Source organism: Sparus aurata, chromosome 1, assembly GCF_900880675.1.
Source record: "Sparus aurata chromosome 1, fSpaAur1.1, whole genome shotgun sequence".
Classification (NCBI taxonomy): Eukaryota; Metazoa; Chordata; class Actinopteri; order Spariformes; family Sparidae; genus Sparus; species Sparus aurata.
The window spans coordinates 21,722,932-21,748,361 of NC_044187.1; the positions used below are offsets into that span (position 1 = coordinate 21,722,932).

General features: G+C 41.0%; 2 protein-coding genes across 3 annotated transcripts; both read left to right on the forward strand.

The window, feature by feature from the left end:
• Positions 1-10,105: 10,105 nt before the first annotated feature.
• LOC115591783 (transcription factor Sox-10-like) lies at positions 10,106-14,263 on the forward strand. 2 transcript variants are annotated; one of them, XM_030434097.1, is made up of 4 exons: positions 10,106-10,241; positions 10,630-11,291; positions 11,652-11,938; positions 12,051-14,263. In XM_030434097.1, the coding sequence occupies exons 2-4, from the start codon at positions 10,849-10,851 to the stop codon at positions 12,836-12,838; spliced, it is 1,518 nt and encodes a 505-aa protein (XP_030289957.1). In that variant the 5' UTR covers positions 10,106-10,241; positions 10,630-10,848; the 3' UTR covers positions 12,839-14,263. The 2 variants fall into 2 exon arrangements, with proteins under 2 accessions (XP_030289957.1, XP_030289966.1); XM_030434106.1 differs by having other exon boundaries at positions 11,652-11,923.
• A 2,715-nt stretch (positions 14,264-16,978) lies between these two features.
• Positions 16,979-21,698, forward strand: rnaseh2a (ribonuclease H2, subunit A). The gene is made up of 9 exons (XM_030412924.1): positions 16,979-17,105; positions 17,463-17,598; positions 17,803-17,874; positions 18,029-18,155; positions 18,252-18,339; positions 18,645-18,782; positions 20,530-20,617; positions 20,850-20,973; positions 21,341-21,698. Exons 2-9 carry the CDS (start codon positions 17,472-17,474, stop codon positions 21,501-21,503), a joined length of 927 nt encoding a protein of 308 aa, XP_030268784.1. The 5' UTR covers positions 16,979-17,105; positions 17,463-17,471; the 3' UTR covers positions 21,504-21,698.
• The last annotated feature ends 3,732 nt before the right edge of the window (positions 21,699-25,430 follow it).

Genomic DNA, 25,430 nt, shown 5'->3' on the forward strand with positions numbered 1-25,430 from the left:
TTGTGTTTTCTGAAATGTTGTATTTGGCGAAATGTTTTTTCCTGTAATGCCACTGTGCTTTGTGAAATGTTGTTGTTTCTTCTGTCTTGTGTTTTGACCCTAAAGGCCACCGTACTGAACACCTGTCTCTGCTCCTCTGCTCCCCACCTGTCAGCCAAGCAGTTTGTATCTGTAGCTGTATACATGTGCAGGCGACTTACTTGTGAATCTGACAACATTTTTACATCTTTCTGTTCTTGACATGCTGAGCGACATGTGGTCATCAGCTATGGTCAAAAAACAGAATGATTAGGTTGCTCATAATCATTTACGTCTTCAAAAACAAAAAAATTTAAATGTGAAGAAGAAATGAAAATGTCTGACATGAGGAAAGGCATAAATCACCATATCTCTCTGCTCCCAAATATCCCATCTGTCTTTCTGTCTTGTTATTGCCTTTTATCTCGTACTCTGCTCTGACAACAACAGACTCTTTCATGTAGACATCTTTTCGTCAGAGCCCTCAGGCTCTCCCTCTTTCTCTTTCGTTCACACAGACTAATTAAATGTTCTGAGAAGAACTCATGATTGGGAAGTCTGCGCGACTTTCTCCCCGTCTATCCCTCTCTGTCTCATAAACAAAACATTCTCATAAAATCCATATTTGAGTTATTTTCCATGGCGGAATTGAAATGTTTTTAAAATGAAGACACAGATGTTTTTGTTTTCAATGAGAAGTATAACTTTATTTGTGGTTTTCGATCGATTGACACCAGACAAATGATAAGACAACATATATTACAGTTATTTCCATGTTTTATGATTGAGGACTGCGTAAGTGGCTGACAGCATAGATCCTTTTAATAACAAGTGTCCCTTCGCTTCATTTGGACGAAGGGCAACTGACCCAATTTTTAAAAACAGAATTTACAAAGTGCTTTTACAGGCAGAAGAAATACTGGAAATATATACAGGCAGAGAAGTTAAGAAGAAAAAGAGAAATGGGGAAAAACAAAGGGTCATGAAAAAAAGTGGGAGGCAAAGAAAAAAACCCAAATGCTTTAAAATGTTTTGTAAGGATCCAGAGTCCTGCAAAGCAAAGCACAAATGCTCATAAACAGTTTTAGACAGCTCATGTCAAACCAATTGAACACACACTGTTGTTGATGCCTTCTACTAAAACACCAGCAGCTTATTTCTCCCCCTTCTGTTTACACTTACTGTAGCTAGATGTGTTAATTAGCCGACAGAAGTATAACCATTTTGACAACTGACTAAACATCTCAGTCATTTTTCAAGCGGAAATTGTAAGCGTTCTCCCTTTCCTGCATCTCAAATGAGAGAATTTCCTTTTTTTCTTTGTCATATATCACCAGAAATTAAACATCTTTGTGTATTTGACTGAACTAAAAAACACATCAAGATACGGTACAGATTTCAACTTTGACTGTGGAGGATTTGATGGGCTTTTGTTTTGTTTTTGTTGTATACACTAAACAATTAATCTACAAACTAATGGAAGCAGGACTTCAATGAAGCTGTCTACAGCCTCTCATATGTGCTCGCTTAATTGCTCAGTTGGATGCTGATTGAGGACCTTGGAGTTCACCCGGGTTCATATGTTCCCAATCTACTCTTCAATTTTACTTTTGTTAATCATCCATGCTTTGAAAAAGAGACAGTAATTAGAAAACCACTGAAGCGAGAAGAAAAGTGACCCAATGTGACCTGAAAAAGAATCATACAAAAGTGATGAACAGTGTCATAAAGTTAAACTGTTAAAAGTCCAATTTCTTATGTATGTCATTACAAATGTACGAAAACCACATTTCTAAATTGAATATAACAGAAAAACAAAATCAGTGGAATCACGTTCTTACAATTAAGCGAGACAACTTTTCCAGCAGCAGAAGTGGAGAATTGTAAGTGTTGCTACACATATGTATGACTAAACAGCGTGCTGGGACGTATGACCGAGGGGCAAAACCGTCATTGAGTCACAATATGAATGCCACCATTGTCCACATCATCACCATCATCCACATCATCACCATCAACACATCTCAACATCCTCCTGCATCTTGAGTCACAAATCGGAGGTCGATTTTAGACTTTCGCTCAGGCTTTTCGCTCATCACACTCTAATTTTTCCCATCTCTCTGTCACATCAGTAATAAACATCTAAATATCTGTGTCTTCATCCCTCTGGTGCTCCTAGTCTCTTCCTCCATTTCTCTCTCCGGCTGAAGTTGTTGCAAAGAGATGCGGACACAGCAAACCAGCGAACAATGGGCCATTCATGATGCCCTGCAATGCAATGATGATCCTGCTCTGCCCTCCACCCCCCAGCCTGCACCAGCCTCCACAGCTGCACAGGAATGTGGTCCAACAAGTTACCCGCTCCCTCCCCTCTTCCCTGCCGCCGCCACCACCATCGCTACCACCGCCACCACCTCACCAGTGCTGCCGCCATCGCAACCGAAGCCCCTCTCTCCCAAATAAAAGAGACGGAGAAGGCAAGAAACTATAGAGGGGGGAAACTCTGCAGACAGAGCACAAAGAGAGGATTCATGCTCGCTCACATACACTCCCAGAGAAAAAAGAGGGGCACCCATTTAAGTGTGGTGCAGCTGCACTAATTTACTGGGTGAAAATGGGTGAAAGGAGGAGCTGCAGAGGTCAGATAGCAGAATCATTTTTTATTCATCCCCATGGATGTGACTGCATCATCATCAACACTTACAAAGTCGGTGTGATGGAAAGAGAAACAGTGATGAATCCAGAAAGCACCTGCAGCACAAGCATCATTTCAAAATAAAAGCAAGATTTTTTTTCAACATCTCAGCATCTTCTCTCGTGAACTGTCAGAAGTCCAACACAGCCGTTGTTTTTCAATCCAAATTTAAATGCTTCAAATCAGATATCACCAACAAAAACAGTCATAAAATTTATTCTACGGTGTCTTTAACATCTGCCCTTTTTTTCGTGACTCTCAACGCAAGTTGAAAATAACACAATGTGTCCATGTACAGAAATCCTAAAGACCACATGTCGTCAATATCTGATTTTTATGAGCATTTAACCAAAATCACAATCTTCCCTGAACTTTAACCAGAATCGATCCTTTAAATGTTTTACATCCTGTACCACCTCACAAAATATCAGGCTCTCCAAGTCCCTCCGTTATGACCGACGTTACGATACTGTAGTGTAGACCTTCTCCATTCATCTTACTGTTTTTCAGCCTTAAAGTGCAAATGTTAGCACCGTTGCTGAGGAAGCCACTCGCACTCAATTCGCTGTCCTCAACTAAAAAGACTTTTAACATAAGCTCACATTGTACACTTACACTTACACTGTGGCTGTAAAATGGTGGATAAATTTTTTTGAGCGTCACAACTGTCCCCTCTGAACTGGGGTTAGTCTAGATGAGCCTATTGAATTATTTCAACCCCATTCCAGTTAACTGGGCAGTAAGCCGGAAGTTAACTGGCTCGGTCGGTGGAAGTCTCCGGTTCTCGCGCTCTACGGGCCACTCAAAACGTCACATCCGAGAATTTTCATACACAGGAAGTCGAGCTGTTTTGGCTTCAACGCCACTGAGCAGCTGTCACAGGAGTGAACAGGGCTCTGCCTCTGACGCTGTGTCCAGATTTAATGTAACATCCCTGGCAGTGTGACCATGTATCAGGATAAAACACAAATACTACATGAGAGACAAAACTTCTTCAAATTCTGCAGTGTTTTGATAGTATTACATATTTTCGTAGAGCTTAATTCATTTTCTGAAAATGATAGCTGGATACCACAAACAAACCCTCTGATGAGGCAGTACTGGACTTTGTATCACCTTCTCTGACCCTGTTCATTAATGTAGTGTTTGAATGGGTCGGTGGTGGCAAAAGTCCACACAGCTCAGTGGAAGTACAGATAAATGTGGGCAAAAAAAGACTGGTAGAATTAGAAGTGCTGATTCAACTTCATTACTCAAGAAAAAGTAAGAAAGTACAGCTCTGAAATGTACTAAGAGTAAAAAGTATCCCTCGGAAGGACTTTTCTACAGGCCACTTCTGTGTGAATCCAACTGAACTGAACGTCATACTGATATAATTCAAAGACTGCTAAACTTAAAGGGAGAATCAGGAGGATTTGACCAAGCTGTTCGTAAACGCACCAGCAGACAGTTGATTGGTGAGTCTCATTCCCAGGACGTCAGATACCAACAAAAGATACTTAGAGTGGCGAAACATGCCCACATACACGAATCCTAATATTTCACTGTTTCACAAGCCGCTGTGGTGTTGCGATGATACTTTAGCTGACCTCATGATACAGAGTCACAGTCTCAGTTCCAGTGTGATCATCTGTTATCGCTGATCACTCTCCGAGGGGTTACAAATGGTGTCTCCATTTTCTTGTGTGTTGTGTGAGCTCACTGCACACCAGACATCAGCTTGAGGAGAGCTACTGAGATATACAGCGCAGTGTAAATGCCTAACTCAAAATATTTGAGTCACATGAGCTTCAGTTTTATTGATAGCCTGGGTCCAGAGCTGGAATTCCCCGCGCTAAAGCAGTGGGCTCAACTGCTTCTCGCACAAACCCTGAGAGAAAATGACCTCTATGGATCAACAACAAACCAAGAAAAACACAAAGTAAATCGTAAACATCTCCTCCGTCTAACTCATTTGAAAATCAGGCATTTTTTTTTTCAAGCTCACGGGCAGAATTTTGGAGGCCAAAATGCGTCTGCGCCTGATAATTTCAGATCCTTTTGTCGAGTTCGTCATCATTCGGAACAAGTGACGCCATTCATTTCAGGCCCAATGTGCCCATTGACATGGGAATGAATGCTTTCCACCAATTATACATCAGTTTAATGCAGAATGTGACCCAGCATGTGAATATTTGACCGCTGTGCATGCTTCCCTTATCTGCATCCCTCTCACACTCGCTCTCTCACACTATCTGCATCTCTCTGTTTTTCTCTCTCTTTGCCTTTTTCCCTCCGTCCATCGTCAGATTTCAGGAATTTCCCCTGGGAGTTGTTCCAGTATTAAGGCCAGAGCAAAAGGCCTCTCTCTCTCTCTCTCTCTCTCTCTCTCTCTCTCTCTCTCTCTCTCTCCCTCTTTTTCTCCCTTCTCCTACTTTCTTTGTCCTTCTGCCAAATGATCATCTGCAGGAGAAAATATCCTTCAAAAATAAATGTTCCCAACTTGAACTCATCAGCTCAGTTTTGTCCCAACGATAGCTGCCCGTGAATAAGCGTGCACCTGAGGGATGACTCCTTGACCCCCTATCGGCGATCGTGATCTTTGACCTCCCTGCTGATCATGAGACCTCGTCCTCCCATCCTCTCCCCCAGGAGCCGCAGGAAACAGGCTCTTGTGACCCAGTGGTCTGTGCAGCCATGGAGAGGCCCATTACTGCAGTCACATGGCAGGTTAGCGCAGAGACTGATGCAACCATGTGAGCTCTATTTTCTAACAAGTTTCACCCCCCAGGCCCATGAGAGTTTCACACAGGACATACACGTCTGAGATGTCTTAAAATGCATGGCGGGGTTAGATTCCAGGCAAAACACAAGATCACTTTGTTGTTTTTCTGTGCGCGTATGAAGTGAATCAGCTTAAAGAAAAGGAACAGGTGGTGTTCCTTTTCTTTAGATGTGGGTAACAGGTGGACTATCCATGACATGTTTCATCTCCTATAAAGCAAGCTGACAACGTATCCTTTAAAAAAAACGAAGAAACTGTGAGCTTGAGATGAGCTTTTTAGCTCTGAGATATTGATCACTAGAATGTTAGCTCTGCCCTGTTAGAGCTGAGATCTACGGCACCTTTTTAAAAGTCTTCTTTGATTAACAAAAATCCATTTTTTTAAAACTCCTAAAGCACATTCAGAGATCATGATTATGGGCAAATGATTATATTGAAGCATGTAATTTTTAAACTCTCATGGGCCAGAGGAAAAAGCGTTATGTTATCATCGATGTTATCAATGGTAGCTATAAAAGTAATAAATTAACTGATTGTCCTTTTATATAAAATCAGTGCTGGGCTCTCATATCACAACTACGGGGTCTGTATGTTAACTTGAAGGAGTTCGATATCCATCTTTCTCATTTTATCAGGTTTTACCTTTACCAAGGTTGAAGTTCACAATTTTGCTCAAACTCAACATTTACAATAAAAAAAATGAGAAATACCCCCCCCAAAAAATATATATATAAAGTTTTGTTTGTAGTTCAAATATTTTAAAAGACATTTATCTGGAAAAAAGAGACATATTACAGGCACCACACAGCTTAATTTAGGGACTATTTTGTGAAGGACTGGAGACCTGCGGGCGAACACGGAGGAAGAGATAATGAATTCAAGAAACCACACACACATATCTAAATCTACATCTTCAGCGATCAATCAAACGTTTTTAGTCTCAGTGCAACGAAAATATAACGTGGCCGCTTTGGGAAACACGTGTGAGGCCTGCTGAGACACGAAGAAATCACGATTAAATTAAAGAATATTCACGCGGGTTGAAAAAAAAAGCGCCTCGTTCCTTGTACTTCATTCGTTTTAAGGAAAATGTTTTAATATGAAAATGTTAAAATAAAAGACACTGAATTATCTTAATCGGACATCTTGTTTAGATGATATCTTAAAGGCCACGACGCTTTTCGTTTCTTCTGCTGTAGTTTATTAATTACAGGCTTGAGTTGCTGTATCATGAATATATAAACACATGCGTGGTATAGTGAAGGATCTTCGAGGTGAAGTTGGATGTTTGTCTGACAAACCATCCGAGGAAAAAAAAAGCTTGTGAAAAGTCCGTTTCATTGTTTTGTGCTCGTTATACATATTTGATCATTTAGCTTCCTGAGCACAAATAATTATGAGAGATAAAAACATTGACCTGAATACAAATTGTATTGTACGCCTATTTTAAATTATAAACAGAAGCTGCATGTTATTGTTTTCATCATAAAATGTTTGTTTTTTTCAGAAGACAAAAAAAAAAGAGTTTTCTCAAGCTTTTTTTCTTTCATTCTCCCAAAATCACCGACAAAAGTAATTGAATACTAAACAAAACATCGATCCGCCTAACTGTGAATTAAAACTTTGAAAGGCGACAATGTAGATTATTTTAGAGGAAAAATATAATAGTCACCGCAGGAAACAAAAAGTGTTTAGTTTTACACAATTTGGCTTTGAATCAACTAAATGCAGAGCCGACAGGAAACAATAATGTCAATAATAACATTGATTTCCTTTTCAAAATCATTGTAACACATTAGTTGACAGCAGAATAAAGATGAGGTTATAAAAAAATCGTTGTATCTGATGTAAAAATATCAAAGCCTACAACTATTCTAGCTCGGCATACTGCAGATTACAGATGCGACATGTTTGAAATACGTACAATTTACGAAAATGTACATTTTTTCGATGGATTTGCTCAGAACGGAAATGAATCCACCTTGCTGTCTGACAGAGCACCCCGGGGGGCCCATCCACATCAAGCTGCACTAATTAAACTCTCTCCGTAAAACCGCACTCTCCTCCGGCCCCGCAAATCAAAGAGCTGCTGAGACGACGCGCACTTTTCTTTTTTAAACACTTTCCTGCTGAAAACAAACCAAGCAAACATCCTCTCATATCATATCAGACAGTAACACTCACTTCACAAGCCTCGGAGGCCTCATGCAGGATCCCAGAGTTGATGGCTGGTCGGTGGGGTGCAGCATGATGATGTCCCCCTGCGCGCGACCCCCCCTCCCCAGCCCCCCCACCACCACACCACCGCCACCCTCCGCCGCCACATCAACCCCCTTCATCCCTCCAACACAGCCCCCCCACCGCCTGCCACCCAGCATCATCAGCACCTCCGAGGCCTGAATCCAGGTGTTTAGAGACAGAGACGTGTCGGAGCGGCGGAGACACCAGAGAGAGATCCGCGCGTCCCGTCCGGCTGCGGAGTGTTTTCTATGTGTGCGCCACTGGTGTCTATGCTCGGACATAAGGGGAGAAAGACGCACACATCGCTCTCTGTTATCAATTTTTTCCATGTTTGCAGCACAGAACTGCTTTTTGTTCCCCATTTTTTTTTTTTCATTTACGAGGGTTAATGGATAGAGGCTTGGGCGTTTGATCACATGGCTGCAATTCACCTGAGATGGAGACAAAGAGAGCAAAGAGAGCGCAGAGGGAGAGAGGGAGAGGCAGCCTCGACATGAGAGGCAGCGGAGACACAGGGGGTATTGTTGACTTCACTCTGTGTGTGCGTGTGTGTGTGTGTGTGTGTCATCAGATGCTGCTCAAGTCGGGTCTCTTCCTTCCCATCAGGCCTCGCTTTAACGACATAAACCCAGGGCTCACAAGCACGTAGGCAAACAAAATGCAATTTACCGATAAATCGCTAAATAATGACTGATTGGATCGACTGATTAATACAAGTTGACTCAAGAAATGATGTTAATCTACTATTTATCTGTTTGATCTCTAACATACATGTTTCCAGGCGTCATTTCAGCCCCAAATCAGCGAGATGAGATTATTTTGATTCAGCTATAATGATGCATCTATTCTGGTATTCTCGTGATAAAACAAAATACAAACTGATCTCCTTTTAAAATGTTGTAGAAACAACCCCGTTAAAGTTGACAGATGGATGATTTCTGAAACAACTCCTGTTGAATTACAGGAGGATCATGGATTCAGTCCAAATTAAAGGAAAAGAAAAGAAAAGAAAAGAAAAGAAAAGAAAAGAAAAGAAAAGAAAAGAAAAGAAAAAATAAAAGTGGAGCATTATACCGCCATTTAACAGAACGGAACAAATGCATCTTTATCCGAAAATCTTGCCACAACACTACCTGTCACTCAGCAGTCGTTTTTACCTGTGTGACGCCATCGTTCTGGGCGTGGTTAGAAATCAAGGAAAGGCAAAAGTTTAGAGAATTTGAGTAGAAACTTTTTTTACATTTTTTTTTATCAGTATTCAGTGAAGTCGTGTTGCGTCTGATCACGTTTCATATTCAAAATGCACAGTGTCATCTTCAGTTGTCTTGGATCAGGTTGATGAGGCTAAAGATTTTTGATTGAAGTGAGTTACATATATAGAATTGATTGAAGTTCTACCAAAGAGCACAGTTGTACATTTTTTTTAAAGTTATATATAGGGAATAATCTGTAAAAGGTTATGTGTTTGTTGTTGTTTTGCTTTAGCTCAGTTGGACCTGAAAACCATGAATGAGGAGAAAGTAAAAGCAGGTCTTGTTGGGTTTGAGAAACTGCAGCTTTACAACAAGAATCAAACATCTTCAAAACTGCCCCAGAAGCATCATTTCAGGGAAACATTACTGGAATGAGTCATATTGGAGTTATATTTTCCCTCCTTACTTTTCCTGAACCCATCCTCTCCTTTCTGATTAAGTATAGGCTATTTTTTTTTTTTTTTTTTAAAGTTGCATTAACTGATGATTGTATTCATCCTGATTGCAGGAGTGAGTTAATGAGAGTCCATGGTTGTATTTTGTTGATTTTTAGAGTATTATAAAGTTTTCAAAGATTGTTTTTGGGCAAGTAGAAAAATATGAATGCTGGATGATCGAAAATATAAAGCCTTTCCAACATGTCTGATTAATATTTTTATTTCGTTGTTTTTCAAAATAAGATTAATTGGCGGAACTTGTGCTTCTCTGATTGAGATTTTTTTTGTTCTTCTAAATCAGAATTGTGAGCTTTCTTCCCTGTATCAGACTGAATCCGGCAGAGTCAGAGTCGAACTTCACTATTTTTTGAGGAACATGACCACACGAGGCAATAACTCTCCTCATGATTGTTTATTTGTTTGATATAACATGTCAACACGTCCAACAAAGCTGGCCTTCTCCTGCCTCTAAATGGGCGCTCTGTAGAGTCATTCAAGCCACTCCGATGTAAAATCTCACCTCTTCTCTGTTGGAAATGTTGCAGTGACGGACAGACGGGCATTAACAGTGTGCTGCTCGCGGCCAATCGGAGAGCGGCGGGATAATTACAGGGCCAATCGGAGCGCGGCGTGGCACCGGGGGGCGGGGCTGAGTGTGTGCTGGAATGCTGCCTCTCTGGGAATGTTTTCCACTTTCAATCACTTTTTTTTTTCTCCCAGTCCTTCTCACAAGGCGCTCTTTAAGCTCCGGTGTTGCCACACAGAGCAGCCATTCATCGGCTCTACAGTCAGCCACACACACTCCCATGTTGAACCACTGGACATCTTAACTGGTAAGTTATGTAATTTTTTTTTTATTTTTTCTAAACTACATTTATAAGATAAAAAAGCGATTATTTTGTATCAGTGCCTGTGCAGCAGACGCATTTGTGTTATTTTTTATTGAGGCAGGTTTAACGTTAATTCGGCTTTGATTAAATTATTCTATCAGCCGAATATTATTTTCTGTATGTGGTTCTTTTCCTCCGAGTATCTTTATTAATATATGTGTTATTAATAATATCGAGCAGGGGATGCAGTTTTTGTGGTCACATTTAGTAAATATTCTTGAAATAAACGCGGGGCATGTCTGATTTACAGGGAAATAAAAACTATAATTTCATCAATTCGTGAACTTTATTAGCACTGAAATGTTTCTGTTATTCTTGATATGATTTTTAGGTGTAACCGGGTTTGCTGAAACGGATTTCCAGCCCAGCGGTGGAAAGGATTTGGACTCTTTTACGCAGCAGTATGGCTTTGCCTGAGGAGAGTCAGCAATAACTGGGATTGCCGTCTTATTTAATTATAACGATTTGATTACAGTGAATAGTTTTGGACTCTCCCTGAAACAAATTTTGCATTCGAGGGTTGCCTTGTCAATAGTTAAAGTCAAACAACATGTCCGGCGAGGAGCACAGCCTGTCCGAGGCGGAACTGAGTCCAGGAGGGTCAGACGATGGTCATTCGCTGTCACCCACTCAACCCGGAGCGCCACCCGGCCGGGACTCACCTCTGGCCGGGCCGCCGCAGCAGCTGGCCGCGCTCTGCGTCGGGGACGGTAGCGGGGACGACGCAGGCAGATCCGGAGCAAAATCAGAGGAGGAAGACGACCGCTTCCCGATCGGCATCAGGGAGGCGGTCAGTCAGGTGCTGGACGGATATGACTGGACACTTGTGCCTATGCCGGTGCGCGTAAACAACGGGAACAAAGCGAAGCCCCACGTCAAGAGGCCCATGAACGCCTTCATGGTGTGGGCGCAGGCGGCGAGGAGGAAGCTGGCCGACCAGTACCCCCACCTGCACAACGCGGAGCTCAGCAAGACCCTGGGCAAACTGTGGAGGTTTGTATGACACGGAGAAAGAACAGTTTGGCCATACAGCGGCACATTTCCTGCGTGTAGTCTGTGCGTAAAAGATACGTTGAGACGCAGATGAACTGCAAAAGTGGGCGAATTATGAGACGGAATTGGGAACAACTGTGCCTCTTGTTGTTTTTCTCCAATTTGACGCATAACAAGTCCTAAAATGTGATTTATACCAGCCTAAATGGCGCGTTTTGCGCTCCTCTTTTCCTGCCTTTATCCATTACGCACTGAATGCGGCGATCTTTATAGTTGTCAGGCAAGCACTTATAAAATATTTTCACATTAACCCAGTCGGTTTATGAGAGTAAAATCACACCTTGTTTTTTCTCCCCCCAGGCTGCTGAACGAGAACGACAAGAGGCCATTCATCGAGGAGGCGGAGAGGCTGAGGAAACAGCACAAGAAGGACTACCCCGAGTACAAGTACCAGCCCCGGAGACGCAAAAACGGCAAACTGGCGCCTGCAAGTGAGTCCGATAGCCAGGGGGAAGGGGAGGCCAGCCACTCCCAGTCACACTACAAAACCCTGCATCTGGAGCACAATGGCGGGGCTGGATCTCCCCTGGGTGACCTGCACCACCACCACCATCACCACCACCATCCTGCTGGTAGGTGGCTCACAGGTTCTGATTTTGGATAATAATTTTACCCATAATTCCAAATTCAAAGTAACACTAATAATATGAGACGACTAAAACTTTCACCTGACCATGTTGTCCCTCCTCTTTCCTCTAGGTCAGGGTCACAGCCCACCCACGCCCCCCACCACCCCAAAGACAGAGCTCCAGTCTGGGAAGCTGTCAGATGCCAAGAGGGAGGGGGCAGCAGGAGCGGCCGGAGGATCAGGAGGGTCCAGGGGAGCCCTTGGGGTGGGAGCCGAAGGGGCATCCGGTGGTCCATCGTCATCCAGCACCAAGCCCCACATCGACTTTGGCACCATGGACATTGGCGAGATAAGCCACGAGGTGATGTCCAACATCGAGCCGTTTGACGTGAACGAGTTCGACCAGTACCTCCCCCCAAACGGCCACCCGCAGAGTGTGACCGGGGCTCCTTCTGCTGGATCCTCGGCCTCATCTTACGCCTACGCCCTGGCTGCTGCTAGTGGCCACTCTGCCTGGCTCTCCAAACAGCAGCAGCAGCCTCAGGCCTCCCCGTCTTCCTCCGACCCCTCCAAGGCACAGATCAAGAGCGAGTCTGCGTCCGGGAGCCACTACGCCGAGGCCTCGTCCTCTCCCTCCTCAGGCACCCACGTCACCTACACCCCGCTGAGCCTCCCTCATTATGGCTCTGCTTTCCCCTCGCTGGCCTCCAGGGCTCAGTTCGAGTACGGAGAGCACCAGGCCCCAGGGGCGTACTATGCCCACTCCAGCCAGGCCCCGGGGCTGTACTCAGCCTTCTCCTACATGGGCCCTACACAGAGGCCTCTGTACACTACCATAGGAGACCCCTCCAGCGTGGCCCCCTCTCACAGCCCCACACACTGGGAGCAGCCTGTTTACACCACACTCACAAGACCTTGAGGGAGACCAGCTGAGCAGAGGGAAATATGGGAAGTGTGTGAGTGGATCTGTGTGTCTGTACAAATATGTGAGCGTGTGTATGCGTGTGCGTGTGCGTTTATGTGTGTGCCCGTGCCATATTGATGTTATATTAGAGGTTTTTACTTTTTTAGCCATTATAATGCAAGACGCATCCACGGGGCCTTACACGGTTTAAAAAAAAGAAACAGCCACAAACTCACACAATGTAAAGTGTGAATCAACAGCCAATCAAAAAATAAATAAAACCTTAACAAACGTATGCCATCATGAGTTTTATAAGTTGGGATTTACAGCGAGTGTGTATGAGCGAGGAAGAGGAGCGAGACGCTGAGAGTGACTCTGATTTGACCCAGAGGCGACGGGGTTGGACTGACATAATCAGACTTTATTAACCAAACTAAAGCCGATGTTTGTTTTTTGTTTTTGTTGTTGATGTTATTGTGTTATTTTATATGAGTAGTACGTTTATTGTTGTTGTTGATATCCTAGGGTGTAACTTTATTGTGACTGATTTGATATTACACTAATACATCTTGCACCACTGCTTTGGGAAAAGCAAGTTCTGTTCCAACAAGATGTTCCCTGGGGTTGTTTTTATCTCGTGGCCAGAAAAGGATAGTTGCAACCTTTTTTCTTCTTTCTTTGTAGATAGCACACTCTTTACTTCTGTCCTGTCATTACTTCACTGAACTGAAGAATTAAGCATTTTAAGGGGAAAAATAGGAAAAAGAGAGGGAAAGAGAGCTCTTAAAGATGTTTTTCTGCTTATCGCTCAGTCTTGGACACTTACCTCAACTCTGTTCATTTTGTGCCAATAGCGAAGGAGGAACTGGACTCTGGATACCTGATAAAAATGATGCTGAAGGTATTCCAAACGACTGCTTTTTAAGTGCCTAACAGTTTGCTGATTCACATCTGATTTATCCAATAACTGAGTTAAAATCTATAAGTACAAGGTCTCAACCAAATCTCTTCAGATAATTGGCCAGCTTTGGGTCCTACTTAAGGATTAGAATCACATGTACGACCGCTCTGCACTGCATGTAGGCCAAAAGCATGTTTGTCGTCTTTACAGTTTTCTCCTATGTTGTGCCCAAATAGCCCTCTTCCTGTTCAGCAATGTGAATAATGGTCATTACCACAGGCTTCACCTGTATTACGTGATGCATACTTTATCATTTTATACTGACCCTCTTACCATGTAGTCATTATTTTGTTGTGTAAGTAATAATGCATCGTGTGTCATCGCTTCTTCCATTTTGTAAAATTCTGGATAGTTTTGTAAAGTGTTTGCTATACATTCACTTGAGTATTTTTTTTTGTTGCTTCCATACGAGAAAAGCAATGTTGAAATATTATTGTTGTCATCTATTAAATCAATTTATTTATAAAAAAAGAAAACGATGCCTGTGTAAGAGCGTTTGTTTGATGGTGCAGAGATAACGCGTGGAGCAGTGAGCAAGTGAAGGGTGAAAGAAAATAAATTAAAAACATGCTGCTGACGTGTGAACTGTAATAACAACACATTCAGTGCCCCTCCGACCTAAGCTGTTTAGTGTGTTTGTGTGTGTGGTAGGCTAAAATTGACTACTAATTCCCCACATTTAATCGGCTGGGGACTGCGTGTTACTGAGAAAGACAAAGAGAGCCATTCAGCAAGGGAGAGGGACAGAGAGAGAGTGAAGGGGTGGGTGTAAAGAGCCAGAGGCAAGGCCAATTTCAGCTCAGTAACCAGCGTACACTTGGACTTTTGTACATGGCTTTGCTTTCTCTCTGCCCTCTCCTCTCCACCTGAGGCTCCCTCCCTGCCTCCACATTCAGCTGCTGTTGAAACCCATTCAGTGGGCATCTAAAATCAAAAGGTCAAGCTCATTGTACTGGCTTTCTGTTTGTGGAAGGTGCAAGACAAATATGTTGATAGAGGTGGGCATCCTTTGCAAATAAATAAGAGATATTAAGCTAAATGAGTAGTGAAGCTATTGACAAAGCCGCACAAACCTTTAAAAAAACTATTATTCTAAGAAACATCATTATTGTTATATAAGCTACACTTTGAATCTAAAGAGTTGACCCTAAGAGAACATGACAGAATTGTGTTGTGAGCAAGGAGAGAACATTGATAATGGGGTTTAAAGGGGAAAAACTAGATAGATAAAAAATATCAAAAAGGACAATTATTTTAACTGCTGTGGTAAAAGATTCAGGCCAACCTCTTTGGCGACTACAGAAACTGTAATAAACATTTAATTGCATAAAAAAACATCCAGGAAGGAAATTCAGAAATTGGAAAATGTATGACTTTTGCAATGAAAATCACTGTTGTAAAAAGTTAAAATATTGTGATGAAATATGATTTTGGTAAAAGTGAAAGACAACATTACCATGATCATTATTTGATATTAAATGTACTGAAGTATCAGAAGTAATTTAATTGCAATAAATGTACTGAAGTGTCGCTAAAGTAAAGTATATGTATATTTGCATACATGTATTGTTTACATGGGTTAACAGTCAGTATTTAAACTTTAGTGTAGTGGAAGTATAAAGTAATAAAAAAAAAAAGGAAATACTGATGTTTATTAAAAGTATGTGAACATTTTTAAAAATATAGTACTGGAATAAATAAACTCAGTGACATTCCATCACTGCAGAAAATAAACCCTTTGGACATTTGGGGATTTTTGATGAAAAAGAAGTTAACAAGGATGCAAAATTTTTAAAAAAGCATTGAAAATACACCATAGAAAAGTATTTTGTGCAAAGCAGGCGTCAGGGCAGCAGATAGTTATTGGACTATTATTTATTGAGTTACTTGACAAATGTCTTTACTTGCTAATTATTTTGGAAACAAGCACCGTGAGGCACAGTACCAAATCAAATTTAAAGGACCCTGACAAAGAGGACAGCAATGATGGCCCATAGCAGCACATTTTTGCGCTGAGACCCCTGAGCAGTTTAATCCAGCCATGACACTTTATCTTTGCAAGTAGAACCATTTGACTTACTATTGCAAGGGATGCATGTTGATTAATATGATCTGTCCCTGATGAATAAATACAATACAAGAAAGTGAAAGTAGATGAAGATGTAAAAAAAATGCTATGTTTAAATCTAAAATAACAGGTAAAGTAATTCAGTCATTGTATATCTTGGTAAAATGTTCTGCACTTCACTTCTACTTCTCTTAACTTAAGAGGGAAACGTACATTTCACACCACTGTATTTACTATCTCCGCCAAAGAGATTAGGTTTTCACCAGTGCCCGTTTGTTTGTTTGCTTGTTTCTTGTTTGTTTGCTTGCTTAGTTGGTTTGTCAGCAGGATTACACAAAAACTACTGAACGGATTTACATGAAACTTGGACGGAGGAAAAATAAACCCCATTAACTTTTGTTGCAGATCAGGATAACGGGACAGATCCAGGGAATTTTCCCTCTCACTTTCTTTAACATTGCGTGATAGGGTGTTTTTCAATCAATGCATGTATCTTAATGAAAAAAAAAAATCAGGTGCCTCCTTGAGTGGGTACATTTGGATGCAGATAAAGGGGACTGGTCTTTGCGGATGCATGTGTCTACATAGTGCCATTCTAGTTTCACAGTGTATTTGTTACATAGCCTACTTTACATAATACAATTTTACATACAGTGCTTAGACTCGTCACTGATACGTATAGCGATTAACATGTGAACAGCATGTTAATGTTGCACCTGTTGAAATTGAGCTAATTTGAACTATTATGATACTGTTGAATTGATAAATCTGTGACAGTGCATCATATTTCACAGGATGATCCTATGCATTGTATGTACAAGTGTATTATGTAAAGTATATTTTCGCGTGTATTATATATACGCGAAATTATATATATTTAATCAGTACTACAGTACTTTGAGTATATTTTACTTATCTATTTGCACTACTTTTAATGACTACTGGGGGGTATTTAGATATTATTGTGTTTACTTAAGGAATGAGTAGGCGACCTCTTGAGATAACACCTTAAGACATGAATATTAAAACCGTATTTACCTTAGTCAGTCTTTCTGTAAAAGTCTGGCGTTTTCAGTTGAGCTGTGAATTTCCATGTAAGTCTCCAGACCAGTTGGTGGCGGTCGTGTGCCTTAAAAATAGAAGACGAAGAAGAACACGAACAACACGAAGAAGAAGCTTGTGACGTCACTTCAGGGGCGCCAAATCTGCAGCAGACACAAACACATCACGGAGCTCTGTCACCGACTAAATAAGTGAGAACTAACGTTTACGTCGCTTTTATCCATGTTTATGATAATATGTGATACTTTGTTGGTTTTTCGCAACAGACTGAATCACTCATTTGAACAGACACAACCAGAAAAGTGTAAATTTGAGCATCTCGAACCGAATCAACAGTGTGTAGCATTAAGCTAACCTAATGTCTGAGTATGAAGATATCGATATATATCATTTCGTCAGTACAAGAGCTAACTTTAGCTAACCTCTCAGTGTGTCGGCCAGGTTGTCAGGTGCTGCGGTAACCGAAAAGACTCGCTATGTTCAAGGGTTATAGATACATTTGTTCATTAAAACTAAATGTGTTTAGTTATTGAATGTTTTCCTCTCAGCCAGCTGTCATGGACCTGAGCCCGTTTGAAACAGACAACTCGGTCAGCTGCCGGCTGTCCTCTCAGATCCCTGATGTGTGTCGGACTGAAGACTGCTGTTTGGGCATTGACGAGGCAGGCAGGGGGCCTGTGCTGGGTACGTTGTTACCAAAGTTAAAAAAACAGAAACCAAACAGGAAAAAAAAAACATCTTATAAGTTTGTGTCCTTACCTCTTGTGTTGCAGTCGTCCATAATTTATCATGGTGATAATGATTTGATTTACTGTCACCAACGGTGTGAATGCATTGTCCATTTCCTTTTAGCATTCACTGTATTGTGCTTCATGTTTTGTGATCCAGGGCCCATGGTTTATGGAATATGTTTCTGTCCAATTTCCAAAAAGGAGGAGCTGAAGAACTCGAAAGTGGCAGGTAATGCTGTTATCTAACATTTCTGCTGATGCACTCCATGAATTCATTTTCTCACCTAAGTACTGGAGAAAGTGTGGAGTGAGCCAATCCAACTCTGTTAGTAGTTGGTAAATAATGATAATAATCCCCAGTTATTTTGAAACTCTCCTGTCAGACTCAAAGACTCTAACAGAGACAGAAAGAGAGAATCTTTTCGAAAAACTGGATGAAGCCAAAAGTTATGTCGGCTGGGCTCTGCAGATCCTCTCACCAAACACCATCTCTACCAGCATGTTACAGAGGTATTTGGCTCATAAAGTATACTGCACACAGAGACTTGTTCATTTTTTGTAGACTGTGCTCTTTATTCCTGTCATTTATAAAATATCTTTTGTCAGGACGAAATACAACCTGAATGCCCTTTCACATGACACAGCAATTGGTCTTGTAAAGTATGCATTGGACAGTGGAGTACAGCTCAAAGAGGTATGTATGAGTAATTAATATGCATGGTTCACAGCTAGTGTTTTTAGATTTCATAGTTTGCAGAGCATGTGAAATATGTCCTCTTTTATGTACTGTACAATAGGGCTTCAACTAATGACTGCTTTTATTATCGATTAGTATGCTGATTGTTTTCAGGATACATCGATTAATTGTTTAATTTGTAAAATGTCAGTCCCAAGAAAAAGAGAAACAGCAAATCCTTACATTTAAGAAGCTGGAACCTGCAAATGTTTGACTTTATAGCTTGAAAAATGACCGATACATTTCTATCTGGTCTTCTGCAGGTATTTGTTGACACAGTCGGCCCAGCAGACAAATATGAGGACAAACTGTCAAAGCTGTTCCCAGGTATTGAGGTGACTGTGAGGCCAAAGGCTGACTCTCTCTTCCCCATCGTCAGTGCAGCCAGTATCTGTGCGAAGGTTAGTGACCACTAACCAGCTTGATCTCTGTGACTTTGTCATCTCCTTCACCTGACTATTACCATTTGTTGTGGGTTTGAGGCTAAGGTTGAAAAGGTAATGTGTGCATTTGACTACAACTTTTCCTTTGAAATTTTTGCTCTGCTAGCCATGACGACAGAACACAAGGCTTGTTTGAGACCCGCCAGTCCTACGCAGAATCAGCCAGAGAGGATTGTCGTACATTGCATGCTGCTGGATAGATTTGTGTCTGACTTCATGTGGGCCTGATAACTATGTCTTCCTGTACAGACTGAAGGCTGCTGGAAAACTGTCAAACTTTACCACAGCTTTTTGTCTCTGCCAATGCTGCTCCTGCCTGCTTTCATTAGCTTTCAAGTTGAGGCCCACTTCTGCTGTGATCAAGCCTACTGTTTTGCAACGTCAAAACAAACTCGTCTGACGCTTGCAGTGTCATTGTCATTGGGAGACAGATAGAAATTGAAAAAATTCCAGCTAGTATCAATGTTTGTCAAGAAGTTTATCAAAATTTGGTACCGACCAGTCCGGAATCAGCTTAAATTTGGTACCAACTCTTGATACCCATCCCTAATGAGTACATCAACAACAACGCCAAATAATGCGCCTGTTGGGCATCATTATGTCTGTCTCTATCAACTCCGACTTGATGTGTCAAAGCACAATTAACAAAATAAAACTGGTTTATGGATGCAGTTTTTTAAACAAGGGTTGCTCAGAAAAAGAAATGCCGCAAGTACTTGACCAATCAGAAACTTTCTTTGCTGCAATTTCCACCCTAATAGTTCATGTACTGTTGGAAAGTACTGCGCCCTGAGCAGGGAACTTTTGTGGAGGGTAAAACAATGTCCCTGGCACTAAATTAAGACCATGGTCCCTGTGATAGAAATGTTCAAAGGTTCCTAGCCCCTGGGCAATGTTCCTGCGGTGGAATCGTGGCTTTAGTCAGCTGAATACAGACTACTGGTGTCACCAGCAATGTAAGATGATCGGATAAGTGCTCTAAGGGAAGATTAAAGAAAAGTGCTAAGACCTCCATGTGTGAATATGCAGTTTCACAGTTGTCAAGACTGCTTTCATGCTATTCCTTGTTAAAACAGTGGCCCTAATTCAAGATAATAAAGCCAGTGTTTCCCCTATAGTTCCTTCATGAGCATGTGCCAGTGATTCATGGACATACAGCACGCATAACAGCATCGTCACTGAAAAGATTCAGGGGAATCACTGAAGGCCTCTGCGATGTGTTCCAAATTTCAGATCCTAATTCTAGGTAATTTCATAACTAGAGGAGAGATATCATGATATTGCACATTTTCTGTAAATTCAATGAATAAATAGTTTATATAAAATGACCACATGGATAGGCCTATTTGTTTTCAGTTTTCTGATCTGTGTTCGGCTTTCATTCCTAAACAACATCCATGCGGCAGAATTAACCCCTCATGTAGGTACAAGCTCCTTGTTTTGTCTTGGCTGGTCGGAATTCTTCTCCTGTTCGCAATTATCCCATTCAGTGTCACATTCACCCTCCTTCGTGTTTATTTTTGTTGCCTTCATGAAACAGAATGCTAAGAGTCATCCGAGTCATGAAAAATATTGCCTCAAAGAGTGCAATATGCGACCTACTGAAAGCTAACGTTTACCAGTGCTGAAAATCCCTGTGTCCACATTTTAGGCTTTGTTCAGAGTTGACCCATAGTTTTCTGATGCTATTTGCTGATTTTTTCAGGTGGCCAGAGATCGTGTTGTAAAGGCCTGGAACTTTACTGAGGACCTGGGAGAAGTGGATACAGACTATGGCTCAGGATATCCCAACGGTACAGCAACAATCCGGTTATTATAATCTTGCCATAATGATATCAAGGTGTGAGTAATACTTTTTAGAAGTATTAAATTTAAATCTGCCTTAATTTGAACTTGAACTGTTATCATACAGTATATTGCCTGTAAATATGAATCTCTGTTAAAATGACCTAAACAAGAGTGAGACAGTTATCTATGCACTTAGATAAAGTGATACTAAGACTGATATGTTTTCCTGCATTTCAGACCCTAAGACTAAAGCGTGGCTCTTGAAGTACCTGGATCCTGTGTTCGGTTACCCTCAGTTTGTTCGATTCAGCTGGAGCACTGCCCAGACCCTGATGGAGAGCAAGGGTGTGGCAGTCCACTGGTAAAGAGTGTTCAGACAAGATTTTGACAAACTATTTTGTGGTTAAATTGGAACTCTACTGAAAACCTGAATTGGTGATTCAGAGATAATTACTTTTAAGGAGAAAACTAGTCTAGATGTTTATTATTACAGAAAGAAGAACTTCCCAAACACATTAAAATGGTTTCCAGCCTTTTCTAATAGAAGTAAAGACAATTGACAAAAATGATTTGAAATGCTTTGTAATGAGTCTTGCTTTCTTAATACTTGAATGTGTCTGAAAACCACAGTCCATTCAATTTCCAGGTCACGCTTAATGCGCTTGCAAATCATTTGACTTTAGGGGACAAGTGCTAACCACAGTGTCAAAATCTGTTTCATTAAACAGGGATGATGATGAGGAGGACGGGGAGAAAGCGGCACAGAGGCGGAACAACAAGTCCATGTTGTCCTACTTCAGTGCATCAGCTGGAGTTAACGACAGAATGCAGACCCACCAAACACACCGCTTCTTCACTGACCGGAGGCTGAAAAGCCTCGACACACTCTGAAGACAACACAGTAGAGGACAGACACAGAGAAAATCACACTCAAAATCCATGAGCGATATACAGCCCGAATAGTTGAGCCTTGGGCGCAGATGTGGATGAACTTTGATGAATGTTTGTATCATCAATTCAGACTTAAAATGATGAGCTGTCTTTATTTGTCTTGTTTGTTTTTTGCTTTTTTTTTTTTTTTTTTACACATAAAGAAATATTTGAAAATCATTTTTTCTTCATTTGTTCTACAATTTGACACCCTTTGTGAAAGAAGCAAACCAGACATTGTTGATGCGTTGCAATCTTTAATGCCGATACTGCCCCCTGCTGGTGTTACGACACATTACACCAGAGGTTTTAAAAGCATCATCAGTTACGGGTTCCAACACGGCTACTTTCTGATGGCTAACATGGATGAATGCAAAGTATCCAGCACAATATGACAACCACTCGGCACAACTTGTTCAACTTACACTGAAGTCATAATCCATCATCATGTGTGTCATGTTGTCTGGGCTTCACACAGTACTCAAGTTCTGGTGCATATATTAAAATGAGTAATACAAAAATGGTTTACTACAGAAGGGCAAAGAAAGTCAAATGTTGTCAATGTTACACTTTGTCTAAAAACAAACAAACAGACAAAAACATTTCTGAAATAAAATAGTCTAGGTTTTCAATGTCAGTTTTCATTACTTGACAGATTTCAACACATTTCGGTCAGCACCAACAAATTATGGCGGTTCAGTAGCCAGCCCCTGTAGTAAAACTGAAATTCCTGCTTTTCTAGTAAATAACGGCTTAAACTCCAGGTCATAAACTTTGGAAAAATATTTCTTATTACTCTCGGCCATAAGAGGCAAGTTATTATCAGTTATCGGGCTCGGCTGAAAAAAAATCCATATCCTGCATCCACAGAATTAACACATTATTTTGCCTACTCTTGTAGATTGCCCACCAGCAGATGCAGACACACAATGCTTTCCAAAAATGTGCATATTCACTCAGCCTGTCACATCGGCAGTAATGTCTATTTCAGGATGCTGATATTTTATTCTAAAGCCATTATCAGCCGATACCGATGATGTGCACATATAATCATGCATCTCCTCTAATTTCACCTTTCATAAAAGTCAAAGTGTCAAAGTCAAAGTCTAACTGATGAGAAAAGATCACATGAAGCACCAGCAACAGACTTTTTAAACTGAAACCTCTTCAGGATTTCCTTATTTTCTATTATTTCTATAGTTACAATCTCCTATGTTGAGACTGCTCTACAAGTTGAGGCAAAAAGGAGGATGAGGTTAGACGGTGTTACTGCATACTGTTCTTCTCTTTAAATACCACAGCGTAATCTGTGTTAACACAACAAAACACGTTTGTCATCCTGTAGATTATTCTTGCGATTCGCATCCTCTTGAGAGCTTCATCCTCTTCTGACCCTTCAGGCTTTTTCTCCAGCACACAGGAAACTTCATGACACAACACATTTTGCCACGGAAACACAAAAGGCAGCTGGCTAAGAAGGGGTGTCCGTTGTTTCATCAGAAAAATAAATGTTTACTTTACTAACCCATCTTAACAGAGATGAACTAAAAAATAAAGGCAAATCCATGCGTCCTCCGTCGCTAGTTCATGTTGGGTTTGTTTCTGGACTCCTGGATCCTCTTCCCACAGTTCATAGCTAAAGTGGAGACTGCAAATGAGGACAGGATCACGATGGAGCTCCCCACAAAATGAGACGATGCTCCTCTCGGAGTTGCTCTCAGGGCTCTCCTGGAGAAAGCCTCTCTGTCGAAGGCTGCAGTGGTGTTCACCGCCGGGGCCACAGACTCCATCGTCTTGTTGTTCGGATGTAAGGAAGCTGAAGTCCACTAGCTGGTCTCGGTTAGCTGTTTGGTCAACTGCAGCCTCAGTGGGAGCTGTCTGGATCTCTGTGGTGACCAAAAGGTTTGTTTTCTGTCTGGTGTCCTTCCTGATCTGTACCTGTATGTGCATTTATAAACTCCCCAGGCTCCTCATCTAATCCCTCTAAGTAGCCCGGTCTTCTACTGCGTCAATGGGATTAAAAATAGTAGTGCATGCCAGCAAAGGACTAAGGTGGTGATCTATTTCAGCGTAAGACTGTCTACTTTAATTCTATTAGATCACCCCGCCATAGCAAGAGAATGGAGTTGTTGATGGGAGCTTACAAACACCCATAGCTCTGATGTGTCAACAGATAATTAGAAAAAGGCACAAACAATGACACCATTTGATAGACAGTCAGTCATGAGGGTGATTTCCACACGTCTTGGCAAACATCATAACCGAAAAGAAAGATCTTTACTCCTCTAATATTTTTTGTATTTTAAAATAACTACACAAATTAGGGATGGGCTATTCTCAGCGTGAAATCACAAAAGGTTTCTGAGTGGCCAGTACATGTTGCTCTAACACACTTCACAAAAGCTGCATCAGTTGTATCCAGAGTACGATCAGGCAGACCCAAACACCCCATTTACACTTGGTCCTAAAAAGGGAGATTGGATCTCTGCCCTCTATGAGTAACTTGAGGGTGAAAACCTTCCCCAGACTCCCTTCAAAAATTGATTTTTGTGAGTTGTTGAGTTAGGGGAAACTTTACAAACTTTGTAAAGAGACTTTAATCTATTCTTGGTTATCTCTCCCCTCTTGTAAATTCAGCATATATAATACATCATTTAATTCCTTTGTATCAAAAATATTGTCAGAGATATTCTCAGTAAAGATTCATCTTTTCACTCAAACTGATTTTATTATTTGCAATGAAAAAATTAGTATTACAATGACACAAATGCAAAATAGAAGATTCTTGATTAGTGGCCTCAGAATTGTGTTGCTCACCCTGTATAAACAAATAAAGGTAAATGTTTACAAAAGCAGTTTTGTTAACCAAAAGAAACTGCCCATTCTTATCAGACAAGCAGCGCATGAGGTGAAGCTAATATTTGGCAGCACATATGTTTTTCCATTGATTACGGGCTGTAAGTGAGACCAGAGGAGGTGCCAGAATGAGTCCCAGCAGACTGGATAGTCTGTTCTGTATTGTTCACCTACAGCTCATTCCCTTAGATGAGATAACAGCGTAAGAAGATGATCAATCAAAGATCCAGTACATCTGATTAAGAAACAGTATGAGCCAATTATACAATAAAACTCAACCTCTAAGTTCAAAATAGCATGCTGTGAGTTCACCAAGTAGTTTTCTAATTAGATTATTAATTGGGCATAGTTTGTCATTAAAGTTTAGATTATTTCTCTTTATACTGACATGTTAGCTAACAGTTTCAGACATTTCTATCTAGAATATCTTCAAAGCGCATGTTAATATTCTGCTCGCAGTTTTCTCACAGTGTTATATATCGCAAATGCTGTGTGTTACTACATTTAGACAAAAAAAAACAGGCATTCCTCATATTAACAGACTAGAGCCGATACAATGGTTATGTTGTCAGCTAATTAATCAGCAGTTTAGATAACAGATCCGTGGTTTAAGATATTTACTATGCCAAAATGCAAAAACATGTTCTGGTTCAAGCTTCTTAAATGTGACAAGTTGCTCCTTACGTCCGTTTTTTATAAAATATCCCTGTGTTTATTTGACTATTAGTCTTTAGCTACAGAATTTGTATTATCGTTTCCAGCAAGTGTTAAAACTTAAATCAGAAAGTCATTTTGTTTTCCTTCATTTGTTCAACTACATTTTTCCTTTTCTGAAATTCATTTTGTGTCTGTGGCAGTTGTAAAAACAGAAACAACCACAACATTATAACAAAGACACACATTTAACAATAAGGCGCCTCACATCAAAACCAACAATAAAAAATAGTGTCTGTAATTGTATTCCACCCCCTTAAAAAAAACATTGATTCGCACTGTCGGCTGTGACTCCAGCACTAAGGACAACTCCTGCAC